General features: G+C 39.5%; 1 protein-coding gene across 2 annotated transcripts in view; it reads left to right on the forward strand.

Annotated features, from left to right (window-relative positions):
* The window catches only part of LOC134630948 (poly [ADP-ribose] polymerase tankyrase-1), a 106,695-nt gene that overhangs the window by 46,215 nt on the left and 33,093 nt on the right, over positions 1–27,387 (forward strand). The window contains exons 1-9 of one of the 2 annotated variants that reach the window (XM_063478775.1): positions 1–163; positions 396–432; positions 3,413–3,488; positions 21,808–21,902; positions 22,897–22,963; positions 23,218–23,404; positions 25,848–25,969; positions 26,064–26,155; positions 27,275–27,353. The exon at positions 1–163 is cut by the window's left edge and continues 30 nt beyond it. In XM_063478775.1, the coding sequence (XP_063334845.1) occupies positions 106–163; positions 396–432; positions 3,413–3,488; positions 21,808–21,902; positions 22,897–22,963; positions 23,218–23,404; positions 25,848–25,969; positions 26,064–26,155; positions 27,275–27,353 (813 nt within the window). In that variant the 5' untranslated portion in view covers positions 1–105. The remainder of the gene's footprint in view (positions 164–395; positions 433–3,412; positions 3,489–21,807; positions 21,903–22,896; positions 22,964–23,217; positions 23,405–25,847; positions 25,970–26,063; positions 26,156–27,274; positions 27,354–27,387) is intronic. The other variant, XM_063478774.1, reaches the window with a different exon arrangement.

The following is a 27,387-nucleotide window of genomic DNA, read 5'->3' on the forward strand; positions in this document are numbered from 1 at the left end:
CGGCCGAGACACTGGAGACAAACGCGGCGAAGGAGAGACGGATGGAGAGACGCACGGACGGATAGAGGCAGAGCGTGTGTCGTTCCTCCGCTCGTCTCCCAAACAATGAACGTGCTGTGGTCGCTGCCGGCAACACATCGTCACGGCAACCGGAGCCAGAGGGGTGCGCGCTGAGTGAGAATAGCAGAGAGGAGAGAAAGAGAAAGAGGAGGAGGAGGTGGAGAAGGGGGTGTGGGGGGTGGAGAGGGATAGAAAGAAAGATGGTGTCTTCCCCCAATAGTCAGTGTGCGGGTCTTTACATGGCTCCTCTCTGCGCTTGATCATGTGTGTCTGTGTGTGGTTGATGTGTGTTACTGGCCAGTTGTCTGACACCATGATCTTCTGTAACCATCTAGGTGAATACAAGAAGGATGAGCTGCTGGAGGCGGCAAGGTGAGTACCAGAGTCTGCATGCTCTTCTTTGTTTTCATTTTTGTCATGCTCCCTCTCCTGCTTTCTTTCCTCTTTAAGCCTCCCTCTCATCTCTTGTTCCCCTGCTTACTTTCTTCTCAGCTTGACTCGCTGCTGTGGTTTCCCGTACCCATTTCTACTCTTCATGTATCTCCTTTCGCCCTCCACGTCTGATACCCTTTATTTTATTTCTCTGTTGTTGTTGTTGTTTTTTTCATCCTCCACACTCGTTTGTTGTTTCCCACCAGAGTTCTCTTATTTCTGATTTTCTGCATGTTCCTGTCACTCATGCTCTTCTCTTTTCTCTTCTCTTCTCTTCTCTTCTCTTCTGTTTACTTGCCTCCTGATTTTTTTTTTCTTTTCTTTGCTCCCTATTTGTCAAACCGTTTATCACTTGAGCCTCTTTTTTTTCTCTCCCCATGCACACACACTCAGCTCCCACACTAGACAGGTTTTTCAGATATAGAAAGCTCAGTACTTTTGAGCCAGTGACACTTGTGCATTTTGGAGGCATGTTATGGTTGCAGGCAGTGCATGTGGGCTGTGAGTGTGTGTGTGTGCACTTGTGTGTGTCTGCCTGTTTCCATCTCTGGGCATGTGGAAGTGGAAAAGCTTTCATTTAGGATTGCGTGTGGGTGGCTGAGCGTTCCAGTAGACCCCCTCCTGTCTCCCGCTCTTCCAGCCATGCACAGATGCACGCGCACATGCACATACACACACAATCGTAAGGCAGCAGCTGGCCCAGTATAGCATTACCACTGTATTATGGGGTCAGTAGGCTGTTTAAGTGTGAACTGTGAACCCACTGTGGCGCTCTCACAGCTGAGCCACTGACTGGCTTATCACACATGTCATTTTCCAGAATGTTTTTATTTTTTCTTGGTGTGTGTGTGTGTGTGTGTGTGTGTGTGTGTGTGTGTGTGTGTGTGTGTGTGTGTGTGTGTGTGTGTGTGTGTGTGTGTGTGTGTGTGTGTGTGTGTGTGCGAGCAAAAGAAAAAAAATTATTTTTATTTCTCTTCTTTTGTTTTTGACCTTTTCATTTATGGGCCAGATAGCTTTCTTGAGGAGTGCAGTGGCTCAATACATTCTTAATGTATGTGACAGCAAATATTAGACAAGGCAAATATGCAGCTGCTGCAGAAAGATGTCTGCCCAGTGAGGCAAATCTGTCCCTTTAAGGCCATCAGTCAGCTGACAAGAAATTCTTTGGTGATCTGTAAAATGGTATCTGATGATGATGGTGATGCTACTTGGAGGGAAACGGGACAGTTTTCAAAGAACACACAGTTGATAAATTGGCACCTCATACGCCTGAATATAGTAAACATTTAAAAAATAAAAATAGTTACTTATTTTTGGGGATCGGTAAGAACTCAGCCACAGCTGGTATCTGCCCAGCTGTGACGTCACAGATCCCTTTAATGATTTCGGTGTAATTGACTCACTGCAGTATTCTCCAAAACAATAAGTGTCACTCCTCACCTCGTTGGCACTACAGGCAAAACAGGAAATTCTCCTTTTCAGCAGTTGTGCCAAAATCTTATTTTCAGTGATCTATAGCTCAATCATACCCACAGATCATCTGCATTACGTGTAGCATGCCACGTTAGAAAAATCAGGAGGTGTACTAGTTGCCAAAACAACCAGCAACTGTGATGTTACTTTGGCACACACCATATTGCAAAAACAACCACAACAATAAACTGTTTGTAACCCTGCTAGCTTCTTGTAGCTAATAGGCAACAACTGTACTACTATAAGGTTTTAATGGTGGAGCTTACATGCTTTAAACATACAGATTAAGTGCATTGGAAACTTTTTAACAGGATGAAAGTTGGATGTAAGTTGCAGGTGGGCTGTTGCTTTAGTCAGGGCTGTGAGTGTAAAAGAACTGCTTTTCTGAAAACATTAAGAGACATAGCCAGAAGCTGGTCCATTAATCAACTTAAATGGTTTGGGAAATTTATTGGCTTATTCTTTTTTATTTTTGCAGTCAGCTGCTGGGTGTAACTTCCTGATAGTGGAAGAAAGCAGCGTAACATATTTCAGAAAATAGTGAGATATTCCTTCAATTTTTGACTAATTTCAGATAATGTTCATGGCCACAGTGTAAACAAATATCCAACACATCATGCATCAAAAAGGAAGTCTCTCTTGTATTTGCTAACAGTCCTTGGAAAAGAAATAAAAGGAAAAAGGGGAAGCCACTGCATACTGGAACTAAAGGTGGACAGGAAAAATTGCAGAAGAAGAGAGTGGAGAAGAAGTGAACAGGAGGAAAATAGAGGAGATAACTATGAGGAGGGGAGAACTAAGGGATGGGAGGTAATGGTGGTTGGAATGGGGTGAAAAGCAGCTACGAGAGTGAGGAAACATGGAAACTTCACTCCTAAATAGAGTATGAAAAATATAGACACAAAGAGAAGGAAGGAGAGGTCCAATCAAAGAACGGATAAAAGAATTAAAGAGGAACATGGAAGAATGGGACGGTAATCCTTTTTTAAACCAACTGACAGCTTCTTCTTTTATGGCTGTCGGGGTGGATGGTAGTTGGATTGGCTGCTGCCTTGGCATCACTTCCTGGTGGTCATCCAATGTCAGGCCAGTCAGTCCAAGAACCAGGAAACACAGATCAGCAGTACAGACAAAATCTTAATTCCTCTTTAGCTAGGTGGCCAAAGAGGCATCTCTAATTGATTTTCATGGCATATTGCACTCAATTTTACAGGAAAACACTAGTCCATGCAGCATCGGTCCATCCTCCAAACATTTCCTCTGCCAGTACATTTTTGCAGATCAAATTTCTCAGGCTTTTTGCCTCAATCTCAAGCTTCTTATCTAATTTTTCCTCATTTTCTCTCCTCCACACTGCTGCAGAGCAACGGTGCTAATCCTCTGTGGTGGCAGTGATTGTTTTCTGTCTAACGTTTGTGTGTTTATGTATGTGTGTGTGCATTTGCAGGAGTGGAAACGAGGAGAAACTAATGGCCTTGCTTACGCCGCTCAACGTCAACTGCCATGCGAGCGACGGCCGCAAGGTAAGAGTAAAGCGTGTACGCACAAAAGCTTATACACCCACACAAAGTCGAGCAATAATAAGCTCATCACTCATTTCCTGAGTGACTGAGCAACTCGGAGGGGTTTTAGGGGTACAAAACCAACCAACTGGTGGTTTTATTTTATTATTTCGCCCAGAAAAGTTAAACAAATGCTGGTATTGGCAGCTGTGGGCCTTGGCTTTCTGAAATAATCCTAGCACTCACCAGCAGGCTTAGCCTTTCTCGGCTGTCAGTCAATAAAATGAATAGATGAAGACACAAAACCTTCCGTGAATAAATTAGTACCCGTGCTGAACAATAGCGGAGGATGGCAGGACGCACGGTACTGTCAGACTCAGGGATAGCTCTTTTACGGTCTCTGAAACAAAGGTACAGTTTTTGGTTTTTTTTCCTGCTTTTTTAGCTGATTGAAGTATATGCAAATTGTGAAGTTGCCCCCCAATAGCATGCTTGTGTTTGAATGTCTGCACTACTGCAGTTGCATGTACATGGATTAGCTTTGAATAGTAAGAAGAGTGGAGAATGGATTCAGGTGTGTTCATTGATAGTAATGAAAATGACACAGTTCCCATCCTATTCCTCATTCAAAGCAAATTATTTTGTGCAAAATGAGCCGAGGCTTTGAAGGACACACAGTTAAGGGTAACCTTTAACACGAAGGTATTTATATAAAAGATTAAATAGTAAAGCTAAAGTTGCAGGTATGATTTATTAAGAGTTATAGACTTAAAAACCCAGCTTATCTGCTCCATAAGGCCTGTAAAGATGTAGTTTGATTGACAGAATGGCTAGCAACATGCTTGAACGACCTCTGAGCAGCCTTTTTGATAATAACATTGATAATTCTGACTGGCTGTGGAGAAATATGTGAGAACTTGAAACCAGTGAGAGATGCCCAGACAGAAATCTTTCACATAAAATATCTATAAGTGGTCAAACCTTGGCAGAACTCTTGAGTACCCTTCACTCAGAAATATAAGGTGACTAAGATTGTTCAGCCTTGGCAGAGCTTTGCAATCTCTTCACAACCTTCATGCTTAAGCAACACACGACCTTCATGGTCAAGATGTTGTCTTGTAGTTTCTGTATAATGCCCAGTTTTGGATTATAAAAATCGTCTTCAAAAATTCCTGAATCCACATCTACATATACTTGGCAAATAAACACGATTCTGATTCTGATTCTGATTCTGACATCCAGATCGACTCGAAAAGTAAATCACTTGTTTGGCCAAGGCACCATCTCTGGTAAGATTTTCACTCCGCTCTCTTTGTAACCTTCAGTAATCATTCTAACAAACAGACAAACTGAACCAGTCATATAACCTTGTTGGTAGAGGCAACAAGCAAATCTGTCCGTTGTCATGTGAAGTTCAAGCCCTTGATGAGATGCCTAGTTTGTAAGACACTGTAGGTACAGTAGCTTGAGTCTAAAATGCAAGTCATGTGAAGGGATGAATAGAGTCACTCCTTTTAAAGATATTTTAGAGACATTAAATTAAATTTGTGAAATTAGCTTTGATTTAAATTAATGGTCATCTTGGAACAGTTCTCCGAACATGTCCAAGGGAGAGTAAAGGAAAGCCTGGTTAATTAGGAGGCACCCAAGTGTGGGCTCATTTCCAGTACTGTCAGATGCAAAGCTCAACATACTGAAAGCTGCTTAGTGAATTGGAAGCACAGTTTACAACTTTTCCCATAATGGTCATATGGAGGGTATATTGCAGAGTTCCTTAGGGTCCTAAAATTGAGTCTAAAATGCTATCAATCATCTAAAGTTTAAGCCTTTAAAATGTCTCATTTGACGGGTCATAAAAATGTATTGAATTTTGGAAGCTAATGTTGTAGAGAGTTGATTGCACATTCAGTCTTTTAAATGTTTTTTAAATGTTATTGTAATGATTACAATAAAACAAAAATAGCAATATGGATGCAATAACGACGAATAAAAGTTGCGTGGCTTAGTCAGAACTTGCTGTAGTTTATGTGTCAGAATCTGGTGTGTGGGCTGGCTCAATATCTCCTCCCATAAAACAAAAATAGCAACTTTTAGTCAAAAAAAGGATTAAAAAAGTAGAAGTTAAAAATCTTTTTGTTATGAGAGCATTCAACAAGAACAGTTGGAAAAACCCAGTTTGTAAACTTTTGGAGAAAAAAAAAAAGCACAAATTTGGGATTTAGAGACTTGTCAACAAGTCAGAAAGACTTGAAGTGGACAAAAGATGCCACCGATGTTTCCCATCGCCCAATAATGTTCTGTATTTACATTAGGACCATTACCAACTGCAACCCAGGTATAACTCACTCTGTAGCAACAATTTTAACTCTTATATCTTTCTTTGGGGACAATGTTTGAACACTAACAGGAAGATCAGGGATGTTCTGGACTTGGGACATGATGGCTTAACACCAGTCAAAGAAAAACAGTGCAGATAGATTTCAACTGCTTTAACTCTTTCCCCCATAAAGATAAGACATTATTACAGAAACTACTCAGTTTGGAAAAGAGCTTCAATGGTTACTCCTAGTAGGGCTAATGAGTTAAACCATGCCGACCAATTCTGACTAGACAAATTCATTTGTTTACTCTTCAAGCCTCTCTGGGACTCCATTTTCCCTTTTTTACAACTATAGATGTGAATTAGGACTTAAATAACATTCATAATGGTCTAAAGTAAACTTTCAGAAACCCTAATTATAATTAGAACTTTTACTTAGTTGAATAATGCTACAGTTGAATAATAATAATAAAAGTGAGATGAGACTGTAGCAGTCAGCTAAGGTTGCAGTTTGAAGTTAATTCTGATCTCATTAGCTTGCAGAGGATAAAGTGAGAACTTAGAACTTGAAAGAATGCCAGCCACACTAAATGAAATGCCAGGTACAACACCAAAAGTACACAGCCCTACAGAGAAAAGTGCTGTATTATATCCTGTTAACTTAATGGAGAAACTTTTGTGACTACAGCCTCACCGCATGCGTCCGCAGGGAGCCCTGAGCCTAAGGTTGAGCTCTGCTGCATTGCAGCAGCACATCTGGCTTATGACTGATTAGTCCCTCGGATGAATAACTGGAAGGAAAAGCAAACTACTCTTCTAGTTTTGTATTTTTGTAGCTTTAGTTGAAGTACTCCCTCTGGCCTTGCACATTACTGTTTTCCAGCCTGACAGAAATAAAAACTGCTGCTGACCTTGTTTTTTCCTTGAGAACAGAGTAAGACAGTTCCACTTTTCAGCAGCGAGTGTCCAAACAGTTTTGTGGTCCCACTTGAGCTCTTATCGAGTCTCTCTTGGGTTTTTTACTCTGAACTGTTATTCTTCTCAGCGGAGAAGAGACTGAGAAATGGAGTTTAGATTTTCATATTAAACTAAACCCTAAACCCAAAAGTTTGTGCTTGTCAGATTATTTTAGAAGCCCATCTTGTGACAAGCCACGCTTTTCAATAACAGTAAAGTACTGGCTGCTAGATTACCAAGGTTTTAACTGTTATTTTACAATTTTCCTTTAAACAAGAACAACAGCTTCTTAATGTAAACTACTGCAGTGGAGTATAATACTGTTATCTGTTGGTTTCTTTGATTTTCTTATTGTAATATCCATAAACATGACAGTAAAATGTATTAAAATAAGTTAGATCTATAGCTGCAAAAACAAAAACAGGGTAAACCAGGTGGCAATCTCCATGTTCTTATTAATTTACACTGAATTCATTCCTTTATTTTCTTTTACTATTAGCTTTTATCTAAGGATGTAGCAGTACCAGAAATGTAGTACTTGGCGCTTATAGGATGTTATAGGACCTTAGCCTTCAGTATCTGGGCTTCCTGCTCAACCAAGTGGGAGCCTTATGTTTTTATTTTATCTCCAGTACCACTAGAAGAGCAGTTTAGCAAGATTTTGAGTTCAAAATAATCGTTCTTTACTTTGTACTGGGCTTATTTTATCGTCTCTATTGTCTTTCCCATTAAGTCAGTTATGTTGGCAACCCTCAAAACAACAAAAAATGAGCAGTAGGTTGTTGCTACTGCTGTGCACACTGTTTACCTGAGATGACCATATTAGGCATATGTAGGGCTATGCTCTGTATACAGAGCCAGACTCATTTGAAACTTTGCTCATGTTCATGTACATCAAATATTGTAACCGTATATATAAAAGAAAATGAGGAAAATCCAAACAGGTCTACTTTAATCCGTTTAGGTCCATTCACTCCTTATCATAAGAGTGTCCTTGATATGAATTGCACTCAGTTTAGTACAGTAGGGCTAACAGGAAGTGATCATGCTCCCCTCAAAATGATCGATTTATGGAGAATTGTCCATAAATCGAGCAACTATGTTCTCTGATTACACAGCATATGTTTGAATTTCTTTGCAGTGCGTGCTAAATGAGTGATGATAGGGACTGAAGATGGATTATAAGCAGACTGAAGGCACAGAGTTAAAAACATGAGTGGGACTCTACTGCAAAAGAAAACATAGCACCATACAATGAAATGTTATAGCAGCTTGCTGTTACTATTTTTCTCCCTTGAGGCATCAACATGCTCAATGTGTAACACTATTCAGAAAAATCAGTACATTCCCTTTATTTTTTAAAGCATTTTTTTTTACATTTGGAGTTTTAACTTAGTGATCTGGTTATATTTTTTTCAGTAAACAGATATCTGTAATTTATTGGTCACCGATGCAAAACGTGCAGTACATTATTGGTTGCTATGGCAACTGCTGGGACAACCAGGGAGCCAAAGAGATCCTTTCACCCTATACTTTTGGTAACTGTCATATTAATGCTACAACAGCCTTGAGGAGGCTCTTTCCTCTAATTATGGGTACTTGGGTGTGTTGTTGATGATACTCAGCTGCAGCTTGTATTCATCACATCACTCCCGTATCCGTAATTGTGAGAGAGCATCCTCTAGCTATTATCTGTGCAGGTGGCCTGCTGGGGATGTGAGACCCCAGAGGGAAAACCGTATAATTTGAAATTCTTTGGATATGCAGGGGACAACTGCAAGAGATCATTGAGGGACGCCGAAATTTAATGGAGCATGAGTATAGAAACATGCAGCCTCATCCAGAGAATAAAAATTGTGTTCAGACAGATACTGAAATGACCTCTTCTACTTAATCTGTATTTGTAATGCTCTTTAATTGCCTGGGCTGAAAGCACTCATGCAGGGTAGATGGAATACATTTGCACTCCAGTGCAGATTCATCCTCACTATGGTCTTAGGGTATTTTAATGGGGGTACGACTAACAGAAATGATTGAATTCTACTTAATGGTTGTAGATATTAGTTGAAACTGGGGGATAGTAAAAACATTTGCAGTTGTCACCCGTCCTTTCACTTAAGCAGCCAAAGCACAGTCGCCTGATGGAAAGTGTCAGAATAAAAACACTCAGTTGCAGAAAATGAAATAATGGGTATTACATAATACAGATGCAAATTCTTAATGTAATGTGTGTAAAAAAGCAAGCGTGGCGTGTAGCATAAAGGTATCCTGATGGTTGGAAACACTGCCAGTGAACTATATTAATGCAGGCCATTCTCCTGAAATAAGATTATTATAATATACACAGGCATTTGCCCCAAGTTCTGAAAAAACAACATACATTTTTCGATATTTGAAGTATGGAGATGTGCAAAACTTACATAACTTAACCAGCACTTTAAAAAGAAAAACTGCAATATTTCAACATATAAAATATTGACATTTATCATCATAAACAAGAGGGGAGCATCACACACTCTCACACAGATAATGAAAGGACACTACACAGAGCCTGGAAGAGTCCTAATGATTGATAATAATGGTACTCCTCTTTAAAATTAAACAAGAGTCACTGCCGTCTCTTTCGGTCTTCCTCTCTTCTCCAGCCTCTTGTTCTCCATTTCAATTTAATTAGATATGGCACAGACTCTCAGTCTCTCCCTTTTCAACCACACATGGTTACACACACTCCCACGAACAATCAAAGATCTGGAGCATAAATGTTATTTGCAGACGGCTCTCTGAGAATTAAAAAGCTCTGCTTGTATACAACATACATGAGAAGAGACGCACAGAGGGAAGGCAAACAGACAGAAAGAGAAACAGACCATATGCCCAAAAGTATGTGGACAGGCTACGGTCAGCGTCAAAGCTTTAATCAATCACAAACAGAATGCTGTCTTACGGGTAATTGGCGTATCCGTAATGCTCTTTAGCTACATTAACAAACAGCTCATCTCCCCCAGTGTGTGTTCAGTTTTTATATTTGTGGACATGCACTATGACAGGACTGCATTTGACATGCTCCCGCTAGTTAGCAGTTTTAGAAACAGAAGTAGTCTGGTGCAAGGATAAAGAAGAGCTGGCATGGAAAAAAGAAGCTGTGTTGGTTCTTTGAGCACAATTTTGTTATATGTGATGCAGGATTAAGCTACAAGGTACGTAATTACTACAAGGGAGGGGAAAAAAAACACATTAGGTTTGTTTCAGTATCTTCAAACAGCCACGTCACTTAATGTGCTGAATAGGGGCAAGTTAAGCAGAAATGCCCAGATCTCCCTCACCCCAGCCACCTCCTCCACCTGTTCCGGGACACACACACACACTAACACACACTAACACACACACACACACACACACACACACATTCCGATCACAACTGAGAGATGTAATCTCTCCAGCATGTCCTGGGTTTGCCCTGGTGCCTCCTCCCTGTCGGACATGTCTGGAACTCCTCACTTAGGAGGTGCCCGGGAAGCATCCTGGCCTATGGTGTCCTAGTGACATGTCTATTCATGGACACCCTTATGTTCAAACATGGTTTTATTTCTGGACAAACTGCCGTTTGCACAGAAGCATCAACAATAACAGAACACAATGTCGTGTTCAGGTTGGGCAGGCCATTCCTCCCAGTCACATTTTCGGTCTCACTGTCATTTCCCACGTGAGATTCCAAGTCCCTCAGTAGGACAGTGGAGTCACCAGATTGGGCATCTTTCATTACCCTTATCAGGGACCCCCAAGAAGGTTGGGTACTTTACACTGTACTTTGAACATACTGAAAACAGTCAGGACCCAGGCCTGTGTTCAGGTATTTGTGTGTTAGAGAAGGCTCCCTCTCCACCAGAAAAGGGATTGTCCACGTCCAATTAGCTAGCCTCAGCACCCAGAGATTGGACTGCCAAGGTCCAATCCTCACTGCACTGAACCCTTTGGCCCCTCCTCTTGGGTTCCAAATAAAAGCAGTGAAAAAAAGCTTTGAAAATGCTTTTTTTCACTACTGAAAGAAAATGTCTACTTTGAAGATTTATATGTATTTGAGAAATACTCTTTAGTGCATAAGAAAGTTAATCCTGACATTGATTTTATGTGACAATGCCAGCCCTGTGGTCAGGTATTTGCATCCATTTGGTCATGTGTTGTATGTAGGCCTGTTCCAGTCACTCTTTTCCTCTCCACAGCTCTATTTCTGAACCTCTCCTTCTTATTACACTCCACCACGATATAGATGGCCCTTTGTGTATATGTGCATGCGTGTGCGCGCACTCAGATGATTGAGGAGCCATCGGAGTGGGTTATTATTAACACAGCTGAGTGGATGGTGTTATCAAGCTGCCTCTATTGAAACCTACCGCTTACTCCCATGTACACACATATACATGCACACACACACTCTTATAGCTCTCAGATTGCTTCTTTATGAAAATGGCCTATGCTTTCTGACTACCCACTCCGTACACACTGAGGTTCCACATGCGTACTCGTCATGTCTTAAATGTTCAGTTTTACCTTCTTATAGCTTCTGCTGCACTGATGCTCAGCAGTTGTGCTTGTAATCTAGTTCTCTGTTTGGTTTTCAGGGAATACATTTCAAGTTTTGGATTGTTTCGAGCTGCCTCTGCTGTGAATGTGTGTTTGCATTTGTTTGTGTGTGTTTGAGAATATTGTGAGTTTTTGGATCTATATCTCAGCAGTGAGAATCATCACCCACTTGTGTTCCTGCTGGCACGAACATCAAAGAAATACACAACTAAAGAGCAAGAGCAAGACTCCGATTCACAGAGAGAAGAGAAAAGACTTTTGATTAAAGTCTTCTTTGGATGATGATTATGAGAGGTTTTCCTGCTGAGGGCACCATGCTGACTAACAGTGTTTATCGTTCCCATTTGATGAACAACAAGGATTCCAAAACTTTTCAGGAATACAGCAGCAAATTTTTAACTCTAAAGAAAAAATGGCTTTGAAATTTGTTTTCAAAATCAGGACCTCTTAGTCTCTTTTGTGTTTTTTTAAAGACTGTTATTTTTTTACTTACTTTACTTCTGATAACTTAAATTAGATGTCAAAATATTTTTGAAGTCATATAAGAGGTCAGTAAGAAATAACGAGCAGTGAAAAAATATAAATAGCTTTGCAATATTTATTAAACTTCCAAGTATTTATATAAATAATTAAAATTCTTGACCTTGTTTTTTTCCCCCTCATCTTGACATATTATTGACTTCTCTGTCAGAAAGGAAAAAGAACAAATCAGTGCAATTGTTTCATACAGTAATATCACAAATTTCACAGTTGGTGCATTATTAGCTTACATGCTCACCTGCAACTATGTTAAGTACACGTATTCTGCTGCTTTTTAATGTCAGTATCTAACCTGGCAATCACATGGCAGCAACTTGGTGTGTTTAGGGATGTACACATGGTCAAGACCTGCTTAAGTTCAGTCTGATCATCAGAATGGGGAAGAAAGATGTTTCAAACGACTCTGAATGTGGCATTGTTGTTTGTGCAATACAGGCTGGTCGGAGTATAGAAACTGCTGAGCTACTGGGATTTTCCCCAAATAACTATCTCTAGGATTTACAGGGAATGGTCGAAAACAAGAGAAGATATCTAGTGAGTGGTAGTTCTGGGAGCAGAAACACCTTGGTGAAGCCAGAGGTCAAAGAAAGATGGTCAGACTGTTTTGAGCTTTTGAGGAGACAACAGTAACTGAAGTAACTTCTGTGAAGGTTCTCAAATAACCACTTGTTACAACCAAGGTATACAGAAGAGCATCTCTAAAAACGCAACAAAGCAAAGCTAGAAGTAGCAGAAGACCACACCAAGTGCCACTTCTGTTAGCTAAAAGCAGGATACCAAGCCTACAATTCACACAGGCTAACCAGAATTGGACGATAAAAGATGGGAAATCATTGTCTGGTGACATTTTGGCCCTCCTGAGCATCATTTAACATCACTTTATGACCACAGTGTACCCATCTTCTGATGGCTGCTTTCAGCAGGATAATGTGCCATGTCATAAACCTCAAACGGGTTTCTTTAACTGTATTCAAATTGCCTCCACAGTCACATAGAGCATCTTTGGGATTTAGTGTAAGAAGAGATTCAAGTCATAGATGTGCAGCCCAAAAAAAAATTCCAGCAGCTAAAAATTTTCCAGCAAAAACATGATGCATTTGTGTCAATTTAGAGCAAAATCTCTGAGGAATTTTTCCAGTACATTGTTGAATCTATGCCATGAAGAATTAAGGCAGTTCTGAAGTGACCAGGGAGTGTATATTTAGCTACATTTTCTTTCAATAGAATTTCTCATTGTGGAAGTTCTGTAGTTTTTCTTGTCTTTTCAGGAAAGTTTGGTTTCTGAGCTTTTACTGTTGAATAGAAAGATGTCCATTTCATTCCAGATCTAAACCCTCTTTTTATAAATATAATGTATTGGCTTTCTTTGGAGTGCTTCTTCAGTATTAAGCCCCTAGTTCTTGGTCTCGTCTTGGGATGCTTTTGAGTCTACAATTTAGAGTCAAGGTCAAGAAGTTCTCTTGTGTTTAAAAATCTAGGGAAATATGTAGACGGTCAAATGAATGCCTGTAAATTCTGCTTGATGGAAGCTTTTTAATAGTGAACTTGGGGTGTTTGTGAGTGTCACCGGATGTCCTGTCTCTGGAAGATTCACAAGCATTTTTTTACTGTCCGGATGAAAAATAGGCCAAAGAAATGTTTGTTTTTTCCAGTGACAAATTTAACCTTTTACTTTAATATGTAGACTCCTACTGGGAAGGATCTGTATCATTATTAGTTTGCTAGTATGCAGTAATGAAGTGATGAAGTGCAAACAGCTCTTGGGTTCTAACGTGTGAAGATTTAAATGGTATACTTTATGCATATTCATGCCAAAAGAAGAAAAGCAATTCAAGTTAAAAAACATCTACCTAGAGAATATAACATTTGCAGGCTTGTCTAAGATGGAAAGTCACAAGGACACTTTCTGGTTTTTATGATATATATATATATATATATATATATATATATTTAATATAAAACTTTATTTTTTATTTTTTATTTTTTAATGTATTTATTTATTTTTCCCCTGACACTACATTTTGAGCTGCTGAGCTTTAAACTTTCCATGGAGCCGTGAGCTCTTCTGTGTTTTTAGCTGGGAGGCAGAGCAGATAGACAGGTGATGGCTGATATCAGTGTGTGCGACTGTGCGAGTGTAGATGGAAAGCGCAAGATGAGAAGACTTGCTGTAGGTTATTTATCTTCCAAGATGCTGGCTTAGCTGAGCTGTCAGCAGCTTATAGTGTGTATGTGTGCGTGTCAGTGAGAGGAATAGCACACATTTTGCTAATATGCTTATTGATCCAGTCATCTGACACTACTCATCTTGTTAGAGCGTCCATCTACTGAGCCCTGACTGGAGTACTTAAGTAGCTGAAATGTAGTCAAGCTAAGATCAATTATTACTCTATTTTAAAGTTATTTTTGATTTCTTTTTTTAATGTCATTGATCATCTAAGGGCTAAAGGCAATTACTACTTGCAAGGGAAAAATGTGTGTTCACTGCAGTATATATCTCTTTGTGACATGTTTCACACAGCAACCTATAGCAAACTCCAGCAACCATTTGCCAGCCAGGTGGGGAATACATGTTTTTCCTTTTCAACTGGTCATTGCCAGAGGTCGGTCTTGTGATGGAAGCCTTAGTTGATGAAAAACATTTCAGGACAGGAAAAACATTTAAGGCCTAGCTAACACAGCTAGCACAGATATTTTACATAGAAGGAAATTAAATCACTTCCTGCTAGAGAGCCATATTGCTTCTTCTTACAATATCTTTCAGCTCTAAAATATCTATATCTTCCCCTTGTACCCTCATGCACTAATGGTGGATGGGTTCTCTAAATACCATTTCATGATCGGCCTCAGTACAAAAAAACACTGACTACTGCCAACTCATCTCAACTCATTAATATGTAACTATAAATATCAGCCATGCATGCCATTGTCAGGATTTTACTGTACAACGTAACAGGTACATGAATATGTCTGTCAACTCTGCAGGATTCTTTTTTTTTTTTTTTCCAACCTGCTGATTGTTTATACGAGACGCAATCATAACATCATACAAGTCTGCTCATAAAAAGCGAAAACATTGCCTTAATTAAATTCAGCTGCCTTAATTAAAGTCCCCTCCTCGGGTAGTACTGGAATACTTCCAGGGCTGCAGCAAGGAAGTGGAAGTCATGTTCCTATTTTGGGGAAGTGGATGAAGTCACAGCCAGGCATGTAGCACAGTTGGTGGCAAAAATTGTGTTGATATGGCAAAAATAAAAAAAAAATAATAATTCAGTTTTCTGTGTGCCAGCAGACAGTTTACGTGGCGCACTGCCCTCCAAGAGGATCCTGACCTGATGCACTTCAGGGCTGTTAGGAGAAAGAGTTGTGGCAGCGTTATTCGATAGGTGGGGAGTGCAGCATGTCTTGAACCTCCAGGGCAAAGTTGATGAATAACATCAGAGCTGCACACACACACTTAAACAACACCAAACAAAATGGTCCAAATGTGGCCATTTACCCTCCCCAATAGATCATGTCTCATTGCTATGGCAACTGCTGACAGCCAGCAGTCACTGTTGTCATGGGAACAGCTTGACAGGCTCCTAAAGAGAAGAGGAAAAGGGAGGCGGATGTAGGAGAGGGTTAGGGAAAAATGGAAACAAAGAAGGAACTAACACAGCAGCAAATTACACATGCCGTGTGTTTTTAAGCTCGTGTGTTGCATTAATGTGTTTCATAGTTTGACTTTTTTGTCCGCACAGTTTTTTGAGATCAATGTTGGCTCCTAGCTGACCGAATAAGCAAAATCTATTAGTTTATTGTGCACTTGGGGGTTACCTTTCAGATGGTGTGTCTAGTAAATGGCAAAATTTAAACTGGAAAAAGAGAATGGTACCAAGTGGAGTTATAAAAAGAGATTACTGTTTATTTATCTTATTTTACTTTAGTTTGTTTGTTCAGCTTGAACGTGTCCTCCACATCTCTCCTCGCTTCCTTCTTCCTTCATTTTCCACCCATATTTTCCCCTCCTTCATCTTCCTCCCCTCCTCCACTCCATACTCCTGTCCACCTCATGGAAAAGCTTTTAGATGATTAAAACACAACAGTGTGTTCTGTTTTCGTATTTCTTTTTTCCCCAGCATCATTATTATTCACCGTCATAATGCCTCTCTCACAGTTGATTCTCTTGAAATAAAGTATAGTGGGTCTTTAACATCAGGGGACTATGTTTTGTTGATTCTCAAAGGAGGAGAAAAACTTGGAATTAATGGCCAGGCAACAAAAACAACTATGTTTATAATTATTTACAAGGTTTATTGAGTAGCTTTTGAAAAGAAAGTGACTGTCAATAGAGTCAAAGTCAAAAGGTGTAACAGATGGCAGCAATCACTTTGGATTACACATGAAATTACCATGTGTAGTACTGCACATGGGATTTTATATTGAGGTATAAGTATTATTATTGTAAGTTCATATATATATATATATATATATGTATATATAATATATATATCTCCCTGACAGTCACCTGTTAGGTGCGTATATCGCATCTTTGTGAAAGATGGCAACGTCTTTCACAAAGATGTTGCCATCAAAATACACAGAAATTTACATTAAACATAAATTCATATTGACTACTTACATTCAGATTCCAACCAGATTTGAAAAGGAAATTAATCTACAAGTTGTGATGAACTTGCTGCAGGATGGCAGCAGAATGTGTTTTTTCTTCTTTCTTTTTCTTCTTCTTCTCATCACAAGAAGGTTGCAAGAAGGTCCAAACTTGGTGGCACCAGTTATTCGTCTGGAAAAACAACTCTTCGCTTTCAAAATACTGCTATACCCAGTATGGCATTCGTGTTTTTTTCCCCTTCACTTTTTCATCATATGATTGAACTGGGAGTAGAAAGTTAATACAGGTCCCCTCTCATTATGCAGCACAACACTCCTGGCAGCGAACATTATTACATGTTGAACCCCCCATTGAAAAGCTTCAGCTGGCATTTAAGCTATATTCACGCAAGAAAATCACAGGCGGTATATCAGATGTTCCGGCACTAATGTGTAGCATCGCTCATATGCCAAATCAAAGTAGCCAATAATCCTCTAAAAATATGTGGCATACATACATGTGAGACTCACATTTCTCTGCATCATAAATGCGTACGTATTCTGGTGCATAAACATTACAGGCAAGTGTGTAAACACCTTAATCTGTCCTCCTCTTTGCTCGCAGTATTTGCACCAGCAGAATTTTTGTGCTTCCCTAAACACAGTCTCATTTAAAAACCTTTATTTTTGCTCGCGGTACTGCTGTTGCGCTGCTGTTCCTCCGTTTTGAAGAGCATTCATTTAAAAAACAAAAAAACCCACATGTCATCTCTTTTGCCGTCTGAATGGTCACTATGATGCCTGGCAAGGAGAAATGAAAACATGTTTGCTCTCTGAATTCAGAGCATTAGAGGGAAAAACTGGGCTGCAGTGGAGAGTACTTGGATGACACTGAATGAAGGATGGGTCAGTGGATGAAAAAATGATTATTAGCACTATTGGCTTGTGGCTGCTCGGAGGATAGAGATTTCAACCGGAGCTGTTTTTTTTTTTCTCTCTCTCTCTTTTTTTAAGACTTTACTCCAAATATGCTTCTATGCTGGGAATCCAATATGAGATCAACTGAGCCAGTGATGGTTTTTTATGCGTGCCTCACTCACACACACATGCATGTGCGCATTCCTTACACAGGGTTGACAGATTGAAGAGGTGGAGCTTAAACTACCCAGTCCGACCCTGGCAACAACATCACGGTGATGCAACAGTACATGCACGTGTGTGTATGTGTGTCTAACTGATGACTCACTAGTAGCTAACGGTTTAAGATTTACTGAGGACCTGATTAAGGCTTACATATTTCCATTTTTTTTTCCAGTTTATTTCTATTCTATGCAATTTGCAAAAACAAGTGCACACACACACAAATGCACTCACTGCATTTAAACTGAGGCTGATGACTAACTGTGTACCATGTCCTGCTCCTTCCAAATGCCGCTGTCACATCCTGTAAATACGAGTGTACCATCTGTCCACCCGACTCTGCCTTTCTGCCTCGCTGCTGCTGCTCCTCAGCTGAACTCCTGAGTGAACTGTTGAGATCACCATAGATGATCTATTTTTCAGTATGTCCTCTGAAATTGAGATGAGTTTCCTATGAGGGGAACATAGGAAACATTCTGTTGTTGCTGTTGTTTAGTTGGTGGAAAACACCAGCTATAAAAGCTGGAAGAAACTTCGAACTTTTTTTTGTATTTAAGATTTTGAAAAGGGTTTCATCACAATCTTGTGAAGTAATGTAGTAGTTTGACTTTTTAAAGAGCCTCTTCTCTTTAAGTGGCCTGTGATTTACTTCTTAATGGCCTTTTATAACAGAAAAACATTAGTTGTGCTGCTGTACTTCAACTTTTTTTTAGTACTAGCATTAGTCTTGTTTTCCTTTTTGTTGTTTTATCTGTAGTGTTAGCAGTTGACATCTCAAAAACTGCTGGTAAGTTGCTTGCCTAGCTCAGATTGATGCAGTCCTTTGAGGTTGAAAGTTTTTTGTTGGATGTAGACAAAGCTTTTATTAAAATAATCTGGATAAAGTGTGCCACTTTGCAGCCATCATACCACAGTAACACAGCTCGTGGTGAAGCCCATTCGCCTTTACCCAGTCACGACCTGACATTTTTACTTTTAGAGCTTAAAATGTTAGCTAGGAGAATCACCTACATCAGTGTGATCAAATATATGATGAAAAGATATGCGTGCACACTCTCACCTGATCCCTTCGGATGATTGCGCTGAACAACTCAATTTTACCAGTCAGAGTATCCGGTGGCTTCATATGGCAGTGATGATTATTATTTTTATTATTAATCATTTATTTATTTTTAATTGTTTTTTGGTCTTTTACCTTTGTGAACAACAGATGTGGAAAAACAAGGCTGCTGGTGGCACCTTTTTACTTACCTCCAGGCTAAATCCCTCATGGAAGTGAAGTGTATTTCAAAAGGTTCTGTGGGGTCTCAGGACAGAGTGCCTACTTTCTTGAGAAAGGTCGCCAGTAATTCAGGGAAGATTGCACCTCTCTTCCATGCCATCAGCTCTCGGGATTGTGTGCTGCCTTTCTACCATGTCTGTAATATGTTTGCCACATGCATAAGTGAGCAGGCTTGAGAAGAGAGTTGAAGGCCTGTTGACACATGAGGCTATCTAACAGTCATTTTGACATTTTCTTTATTCACATTGTCAGCTTACATTTATACAATTTCCATATAGAGTTGTTCATTCTTTGAGTAAAATACCACATGATGAACCGCCAACCACTCTGCTAAAGAGACTGTTAGGGTTGTTCAGATTGCCTATTACAGTTTCCAAATGCACTTTATGGATTGCTTCAAACAAATCTTACTAGTTGTAGTGGAAGGATGGTGTTCCTCTTACCATGCATAGCAGCATTTTGAGATGTATATGATACAATGGAAGAATCTGTGATAAGTGTTTTATTCCAAGAAATGACAAACTTTTTCCAAAAACTGTGGTTGGGCTAATCTGGATAATTCATAGATTTTACTCTAAACAGACTTCAGTGAGAGCAGAGAATTTGTTCCAGTGACACTGCAAAGATTTGTTGGTTAAGGAGTAAATATATAATTATATAGGCAAAACTGTTTGGCCTCACTCACAATTAGGACACTTGTACAATGGTGTGAAAAAGTGTTTGCCCACTTTTTGATTTCCAATTTTTTGGAATGTTTAAAAGTTTCATATCATCAAACTAACTAGTCAAAGATAACACAAGTAAACACAAAATGCAGTTTCTAAATGAAGGTGTTTATTATTTAAAAAAAAATCCAAACCTACATTTATTAGATTAATTTAAAAAAAAAAAAACAACTCTTGGTTTCCAAGTAATTTTAGACTTGATAACAAAATATCAGAATTTTAATTTAAGTCAAAGGTACAGGCTAAGAAGAAGGACAAATTGTGTTTTTGAAACCCTCCTGCTGACTCAGTTCTGCTATAATTCAAACAATCATTTTTTAACAATTTAACAATGTGTGTGTTGTTTTTTTCCCCCCAATACCTCACTATTGCAGTGGTGCCCAAGGCTTTCAAGTGTAACTGTAATCTGAGTCATCTGCCATGCTAAAATAAGTTACCAAGCATTGTTCATCAGAAACACAGATGGAAAAAAAAAAGATATAATAATGGCCTTAACATAAACGTGGGATGGTAATCATGAACCAATTTTACCCAATCAGAACTGCATCCCTTCAAGATTATCTATTTATTCTTTCAGCCTGTTTCGCAAAGTGTCAGAGGAAAGTGGCAGGACTGCAACAATAACAATAAAGCTGCTTGTTATAACCAAAGTATGCAGAAGAGGTTTTGTTAAATGCACAGCATATAGAACCTTTGGGTAGATGGACCACAGCAGCAGAAGACCACACTGTGTGCCAGTCCTGTAAGTTAAGAACAGTAAACTAGGCTGCAAATTGCACAGGCTCACCAAATTTGGACAATAGAGAACTGGAAAAACATTGCTTGGTCTCATGAGTCTCAGCTTCTGCTGTCACATTAAGATGGTAGAGTTAGAATTTGGTGTAAACAACATGAAAGCATGGAGTCAGCCTGCCTTGTATCTACAGTCCAGGCTGGTGGTGGTGTAATGATGTGGGGGTATATTTTCTTGGCACACGTTGGGCCCCTTGGTACGAACTGAGCATCATTTAAACACCACCGCCTACCAGAGTATTGTTGCTGACCAGCTCTTTAAGATCACAGTGTACTTATATTCTGGTGGCTGCTTCCAGCATGATAATGTGCCATGTTACAAACTGACTGAGAAACTGAGAGTATGATATTGACACGGCCTGATTAACAGCAGAGCAGATTTGTGAGAGCATTGGATTGATTTCTAGATTCTGCTGGAGGTAAAAGTGGAAAATATGTTGTTTTGAGTTTACTGACCTTGTGACCCATGAATAATATACCTTTTCTAGTAGCAAGGTGTATGTTGGTTTTAAAGAAAACATCAGTATTCAGCTTTGAAGAATTTTGATTTATTCCTGTCTATTAAGAAAATGACCAGAAAGCATCCAAAGGATTTGGAAGTCAGGTACCATGTGTAAAAGGGACTTTGTTAAACTTGGACATTAAGCTCGTAGAGCTGCTCAAAATGTAACACATTTCTTGTGATCTCAGTGTGTGCTCTAATAAATATATATATATATATATATATATATATATATATATATATATATATATATATATATATATATATATTTATGTCATTTTTATGTCATTTTTATATCAGCCTACTGCATCTAGTAGCTTTAATCCAACGTCCATTCACACTTTGCTCTGTAGCACATCCAGTTCTGCAAAATGGCTTTTATATCATGACTTACAGGCAGGTTTTCTATTACTTTTTTCCCTGTAACAAGTTCAATTTGACTGAATAATGGGAACATTCTCGCTGCCGCAACATTTCTGCACCAGTCTGCGTTTCACTCGAGCTTTCAGGAAGAATGGCCTTTGCTGAAAGGCTGTAGTGCTGCACGAAGAGCTAAAGCCATCTCATCTCAGTCAGATCTTAATGCATTCAGAACTGCAGCTTTTCATCAGTGTTATGGAGGAAATTATAGGCAGACTGCTACAGCCCATTTCTTCTTGCGAAGCCTTACCTTAAGACTGTAAGATGCTCAGTGAAAACGTACCCACACATACATAAACAGGAATGATGGTTATGAAGTCATGATGATAGGCTGTCACACTGTGGAGCGAACATGTGGGCTAACATTTATTTTCCTGTCTGTCTTTTTTTCCCCTCCCACTCTTTGACTCCTCGTTCTCTCTTCTTGCTTTTATTTGTCCTTCTTTCTCTCTCTCTCTCTCTCTGTTTCTATGGGTCTGCCTTTTTAGTCCACTCCACTGCACCTGGCAGCAGGATACAACAGGGTGAGGATAGTTCAGTTGTTACTACAGCATGGAGCAGATGTTCACGCCAAGGACAAAGGGTATGTACAGAGAAAACGACAAGGGGAGTTTAAGTGGGGGAAAAAGGCACTTGAATTCAGGTTTTTCTTAAAAACTAAACATCTTAATGGTAACACATCATAACTGGGGTAGTGTTGCACTGCTATTTATGAGACATAATTATGAGATTTTGCTATAGCCAGTAGGATGAGTCTCCTTAATCCATCTCATTGGATCATAAGATTTAGGTGGGGATATATACACATTCTGTTGTTGGGGTGCACAGAGTATGATGCACTGCATTCTGCAGAAGCCCTTGAAGCTCTTTTCTGCAGTTTCTGTCATATTTCAGGCCTGCTTATAGAACAAAATGACTGGGCGTGCATAAAAAGTTAGTGAGGGTGGTCTCTGCTTATGCAGCCACACAAAAAACCTGGAAACCATTCTAATGGCTGTCAAACCACGACATTATTGATGTAAACTGAGATGTCAAAACTTGTCACTAGGGGTGCGGGGGAGGTTGTCAAATGTCATTTACGTTTTTTCCCCTTATAGACTCCAACCCTGAAGGTACTTAGATCTCACCTGATCGAGGTGGACACGAGAATGCACATGTGCAGTAGAGCTGGACTGGACTTTAAATGATCCTCAGTTCAAACAGTCTAAGCAAAGTAGATGAATGAGCGTCACTGCCTGCTGCACTTTCCACAAAACCAAACTTATTATCCGGTAGCGAGAGCACGTCTGCTACTGTGTGCTCTGTGTGAGAAAGCCGTGAGACACCCTCAACCTTTTATGTAGTGCCGCTATGATGTTGACATCTGAGGCACTCAATGTGTAACACTGATTAGCAGGATGTCACCGTGCCAATGTGACCAAGATATCAAATGTGGTAAATGGTATTTTTACTGAACATCAGCATGTTAGTGTAAGTGTCACATTGTTGAACTCAGCACACATTTTGTGTGTATTTAGAATTGTTAACACTGATATTTGTTTGTAATGAGAAGAAATTTTTTTTGGTTTTTTTTCCAGGGGTCTGGTGCCGCTTCATAACGCCTGCTCTTATGGACACTATGAAGTTACTGAGCTGCTGCTAAAGGTACAAACACACATACATCCTGTTTCTGAATATACTGGGTCAGTGGACATAATTCATAATAAGAAGCTATAAATGACCTCCTAAGACCTGCTTTGTTAGTTCATTAAAAACATGACACATTCATTGTAAACATGCGCCAGAGCCGATGGCATCATTCCCTTTTGAGCAATCCAGAATCAATAATGATAAAACCGCTGTCAGTAATCTCCTCTGTGCTTTTTTTTTTTTTCTTCCGCTATTTTTTCCTTCGCCAGCACGGGGCCTGTGTGAACGCCATGGATCTGTGGCAGTTCACCCCTCTACATGAAGCGGCGTCTAAAAACCGAGTGGAGGTGTGCTCTCTGCTGCTGAGCCACGGGGCTGACCCGACCCTGCTCAACTGCCACAGCAAAAGCTCTGTGGACATGGCACCCACTCCCGAGCTGAAGGAGAGACTTACATGTGAGTGTGGCTCTTAATTTACATAAAGTGCAGCTGCAGAGTACAGCACGGCTAAATGAGTCATCGTGCTGAATTAATGAACGGTTTGTTTTAGAAAGGGCATATTTACACGGGCTATGTTTGGAACAGTTGATTTGAAATTATTTTGAACATGGGAGTCTCAATCTTTTTTTTCTTTTTCTTTGACAGGGGATTGGTTGCCTTGGAAGCAAATAACAAAGGGATTATTAGTACAACAGAGAGATTGATATGATTATTTTGATAGCCAGCAGTCTGATGTAGAATTATTTCTTGAAAGAGCCTCATATTCACCTGTTTCTTCATGTGGACTAGTGGAAAAGCCACAGATTAAAAAAACATGAAAGTCAGCTAGGGATGGCAATTGGACTCGATTCCCATCCCTAAAGTCATCCACGGTTCGAATTGTTACAGATTTCCTCGGCTATATAAAACATTTTATTGTATTTATTCATGTTTTCAGGGTGCATTAATCCAATCCCTGCCTTTAAAATAGATTTTTCATTATAAAAAATACCTTGAACCTGGACTACACAATTTGTGTTTTAACATGAACTCTTTACTTTAAATTTCCACAAACAAGCTTACTGATTTTAAATTAGTTACTTTTTTTATTTTGGTTTATTCACTATATTATAATATGTAAATAATCTGCTTATATACTCGTGTCCTTCATGAAATTAGCTGTTTTCTTTGTAACATTAGTTCAGTTCACATTACACTGCAACTAATATTTGAATAGAGATCCGTGATGTATTAATTAAATAGAGACTACACCATAATTAAGTTCATTTTCATCGTACTTTCAGGATGCAGCCACCACAGAGTAAAAACGGGTTGGATAATCCTTTGTTTTTGCCAGAAAGCCCTCTGCAACTCGAGTTAATTAGTGGGTCAGCTCTCTTTTTCTTTCGCTGCACTTGTTGCCTCATCTCTGTAATGAAGCAGATCAAAACAAAAATCAAATGCCACACGAATCATAAGCCATCAGAAATGTTTTCACAGCTGCGGGATGAGGGCTCGTTTTTGATGATTCTATGTTGTCGAAAACGCATCTCAGTCAGGCGTTTGCTGCAGGAATATAAAAATATAAAAACAAAGACTTCCTGGACAGATCTGATGTTGCCAGCTCCAGATATATTTTTTTAAGCCAGTTGGTTAGTAGCTTACAAAGTACAGTTGTTATGAAGGGGAAAACTTACTATAAGAATATTAATGTGCTCAAGTTGGGCAAATCTACTTGGATCGCCTTGCTTTTGAAGCTACTTTAAAGTGAACCAATCCAGGAACTTCAGTTTATGGCACTTAAGTGTTCAACTTACTATCTGCTAAGCTTCCCATAAGTTACTAAGCTTCCCAGTTATGCTTATGGTGTCCATGCCTTTTGGAGCTTTTGTTTTAATTTAAGCTGACAAATAATGTGTGTTACGCTTTATTTGGTACTAATTATTGATATTTGTATGCCTGCACCTTGCCTCAGGGTCCAAAAAACAGCAAAAAAGGAAAATAAAGCAGGATGGCAACAAACGCACTGCTAAAAATGGTTTCAAAATGAGACAAACCAGTGGCTCTGTCCATCTTTTCTTAACAGTTTATAGATATGGTTACATATACAAAGAGCAAACGTGTAGTTCATCTCGTGTTTTTCTTCTTTCTCTGAATAAATTATTTAACCAGCACAGACTGTGAAAAGAGAATTATTTATTTACTTTTTACATTTATTTTAACATTTCATACACACTAATTAAGCCTTGTGGAAAGGCTGTCAAGTCCTAATCCTGAAATGTTGGCTGACACGTAGCCAGTTCTTCATTTTAAGGGGTGGCAAACTTGATCATTCCAGAGTATCTGTGTATTTCTGACCAGCAACTATGAAAAATTAGTTTGGGTTTTGCAGAACAAAAATGTCATAACTCGCTACTGTTTCTCTTTCATCAGCTGTGCTTTACGTCTATAATTTTTTTTCTTTCTTAACCACGTGCCCTTGAAGATGGCGCCATTTATCTCAACGTCTGATTAGAAATGCATGAATGCTGTTGGCTCGGTCCGTAGATAGGACGGGCTCCTTTTATTCAGCCTGAAATGCTTCTGAAGCAAAATAGTTTGTTGTTTGTAATTTCCAGACCCCGGGGGGAATAATCACTTCTTTCCGCTCCAACTCCACCACAGAGACTGTTGCATCATATGTCATTAGCTCTCTGGTTGGGGAAAAAAATGAAATTATCTTTCTGAAGTATTGTTATGCTGCAGGGTCATTGCAAGTAGAATAATATATTGTAACAGTGGCTGAGAACGTCATAATTCAGTTTTTGGGTGGCAAGCTACATCATTTGCAGCCTTTTGTTTCGTAGGAAACCTCACAATGACAACTGAAGCTGTTTTCTTTATAAAAATGTTGACATTTTCTGTGCGCGTGTGTCTTCAGATGAGTTTAAGGGCCACTCGCTGCTTCAAGCTGCTCGAGAAGCTGACATGGCCAAGGCTAAGAAGACCCTGGCATTGGAGATCATCAACTTTAAACACCCACACACACACGAAACTGCCCTGGTAAGATTTGGATGCATTTTAAAACTCTGGCTCTTATATTGGTGTAGATGTGTTGAGATGACGTGTCCATGTGTGCTTCATGTGCGTTTGTTAGCATTGTGCAGTAGCGTCGCCTCACCCCAAAAGGAAGCAGGTGACCGAGCTGCTGCTGAGGAAAGGTGCCAACGTCAACGAGAAGAATAAAGAGTGAGTATTGTTTTCCGCTGCATGCACGGCTCATAAACACAAAGTGAGAGCATTATATGTTTTTCAAGGTGACTCCAGCAGTGGATTTATGTTAGAGGTGAACAACACAAATCACTTTGCTGATGTGAATTGCCATTGCAAGGCAAAGTGGTTGCATCACTGCTCAGAGACACTTCAGTAGGTGAACACACCGTTGTTCACACGAGCTGACAATCAACGCCGACAGAAATCGTCCGCTCTTCAGACGCTCAGTCTGCTGCCAGCCTCGGGCTTCAGCTCAGTACAAAACTATCCTGAATAATTCCAGCATTTATAGAGTAAAATATGACCTATTATGTTTATTTCCAGCTCCATATTTTCATTTTTGGACTTGTCTAAGATGGCTTGGATGTCTTTCCTGATTCATAGATCTCAATAATCCTTTTGATTATGATACGTTTTCTGTTCAAAATAGACTGGCTCCTGATTAAGTGTGATTGACTGACCATGTTTAGTAGCAGTGACCACTTGTAACGGTATATTTGCAAGACAGAAATAAGGAAGAGTACAGGAATCCACTTTAATAGCTTTCTAAGTGAGGTATCAGAATAAAGTACTGCTAAGCTGAAGTGATGTACTTAGTGACAAATGAGAACTGATTTGGTCAGTGGGCATGGTGATTCAGTGCTTTCTCTTTGGAAATTTCTTAGAAATGAGCCTCTTCACATGTTGGACTCTCCAGCCCAGCTGCTCTTACAGCAGTGGGACTGAAGCTATTACATTTACAATGATAGCGGGCCATGCAACAAATGATGTCATACAAATGTGTCATATACACATATATATATATATATATATATATATATATATATATATATGTACTGAAATCAGAATAAACGCATTGCTGAATAGATGATTCTGTAAATTTCTTTTTTGTTTTTTAACCCAGAAAAAATGTAGCACTATAGTACATGGAGTGCAAAAACAGTGCTGACTTCATCTCAGGGTTGATGACTCGTGATAATATCCAACCTCATTCTGAGAACGTTTGGGCAATGCATTCTGTTTTACAAGCAATCTGAACGATCTAAAGTTGAGCAGTTATATTTATTTCCTAATGCTCTCCCCTCCCCTCTGTAGTTTCATGACTCCTCTTCACGTGGCAGCTGAGCGGGCGCATAATGACATTATGGAGGTGCTACAGAAACATGGGGCAAAGGTATGTCTTACTCTTCTTCCTCCATGTATAGAGA

This window comes from Pelmatolapia mariae, linkage group LG7 (assembly GCF_036321145.2).
Source record: "Pelmatolapia mariae isolate MD_Pm_ZW linkage group LG7, Pm_UMD_F_2, whole genome shotgun sequence".
Taxonomy (NCBI): Eukaryota; Metazoa; Chordata; class Actinopteri; order Cichliformes; family Cichlidae; genus Pelmatolapia; species Pelmatolapia mariae.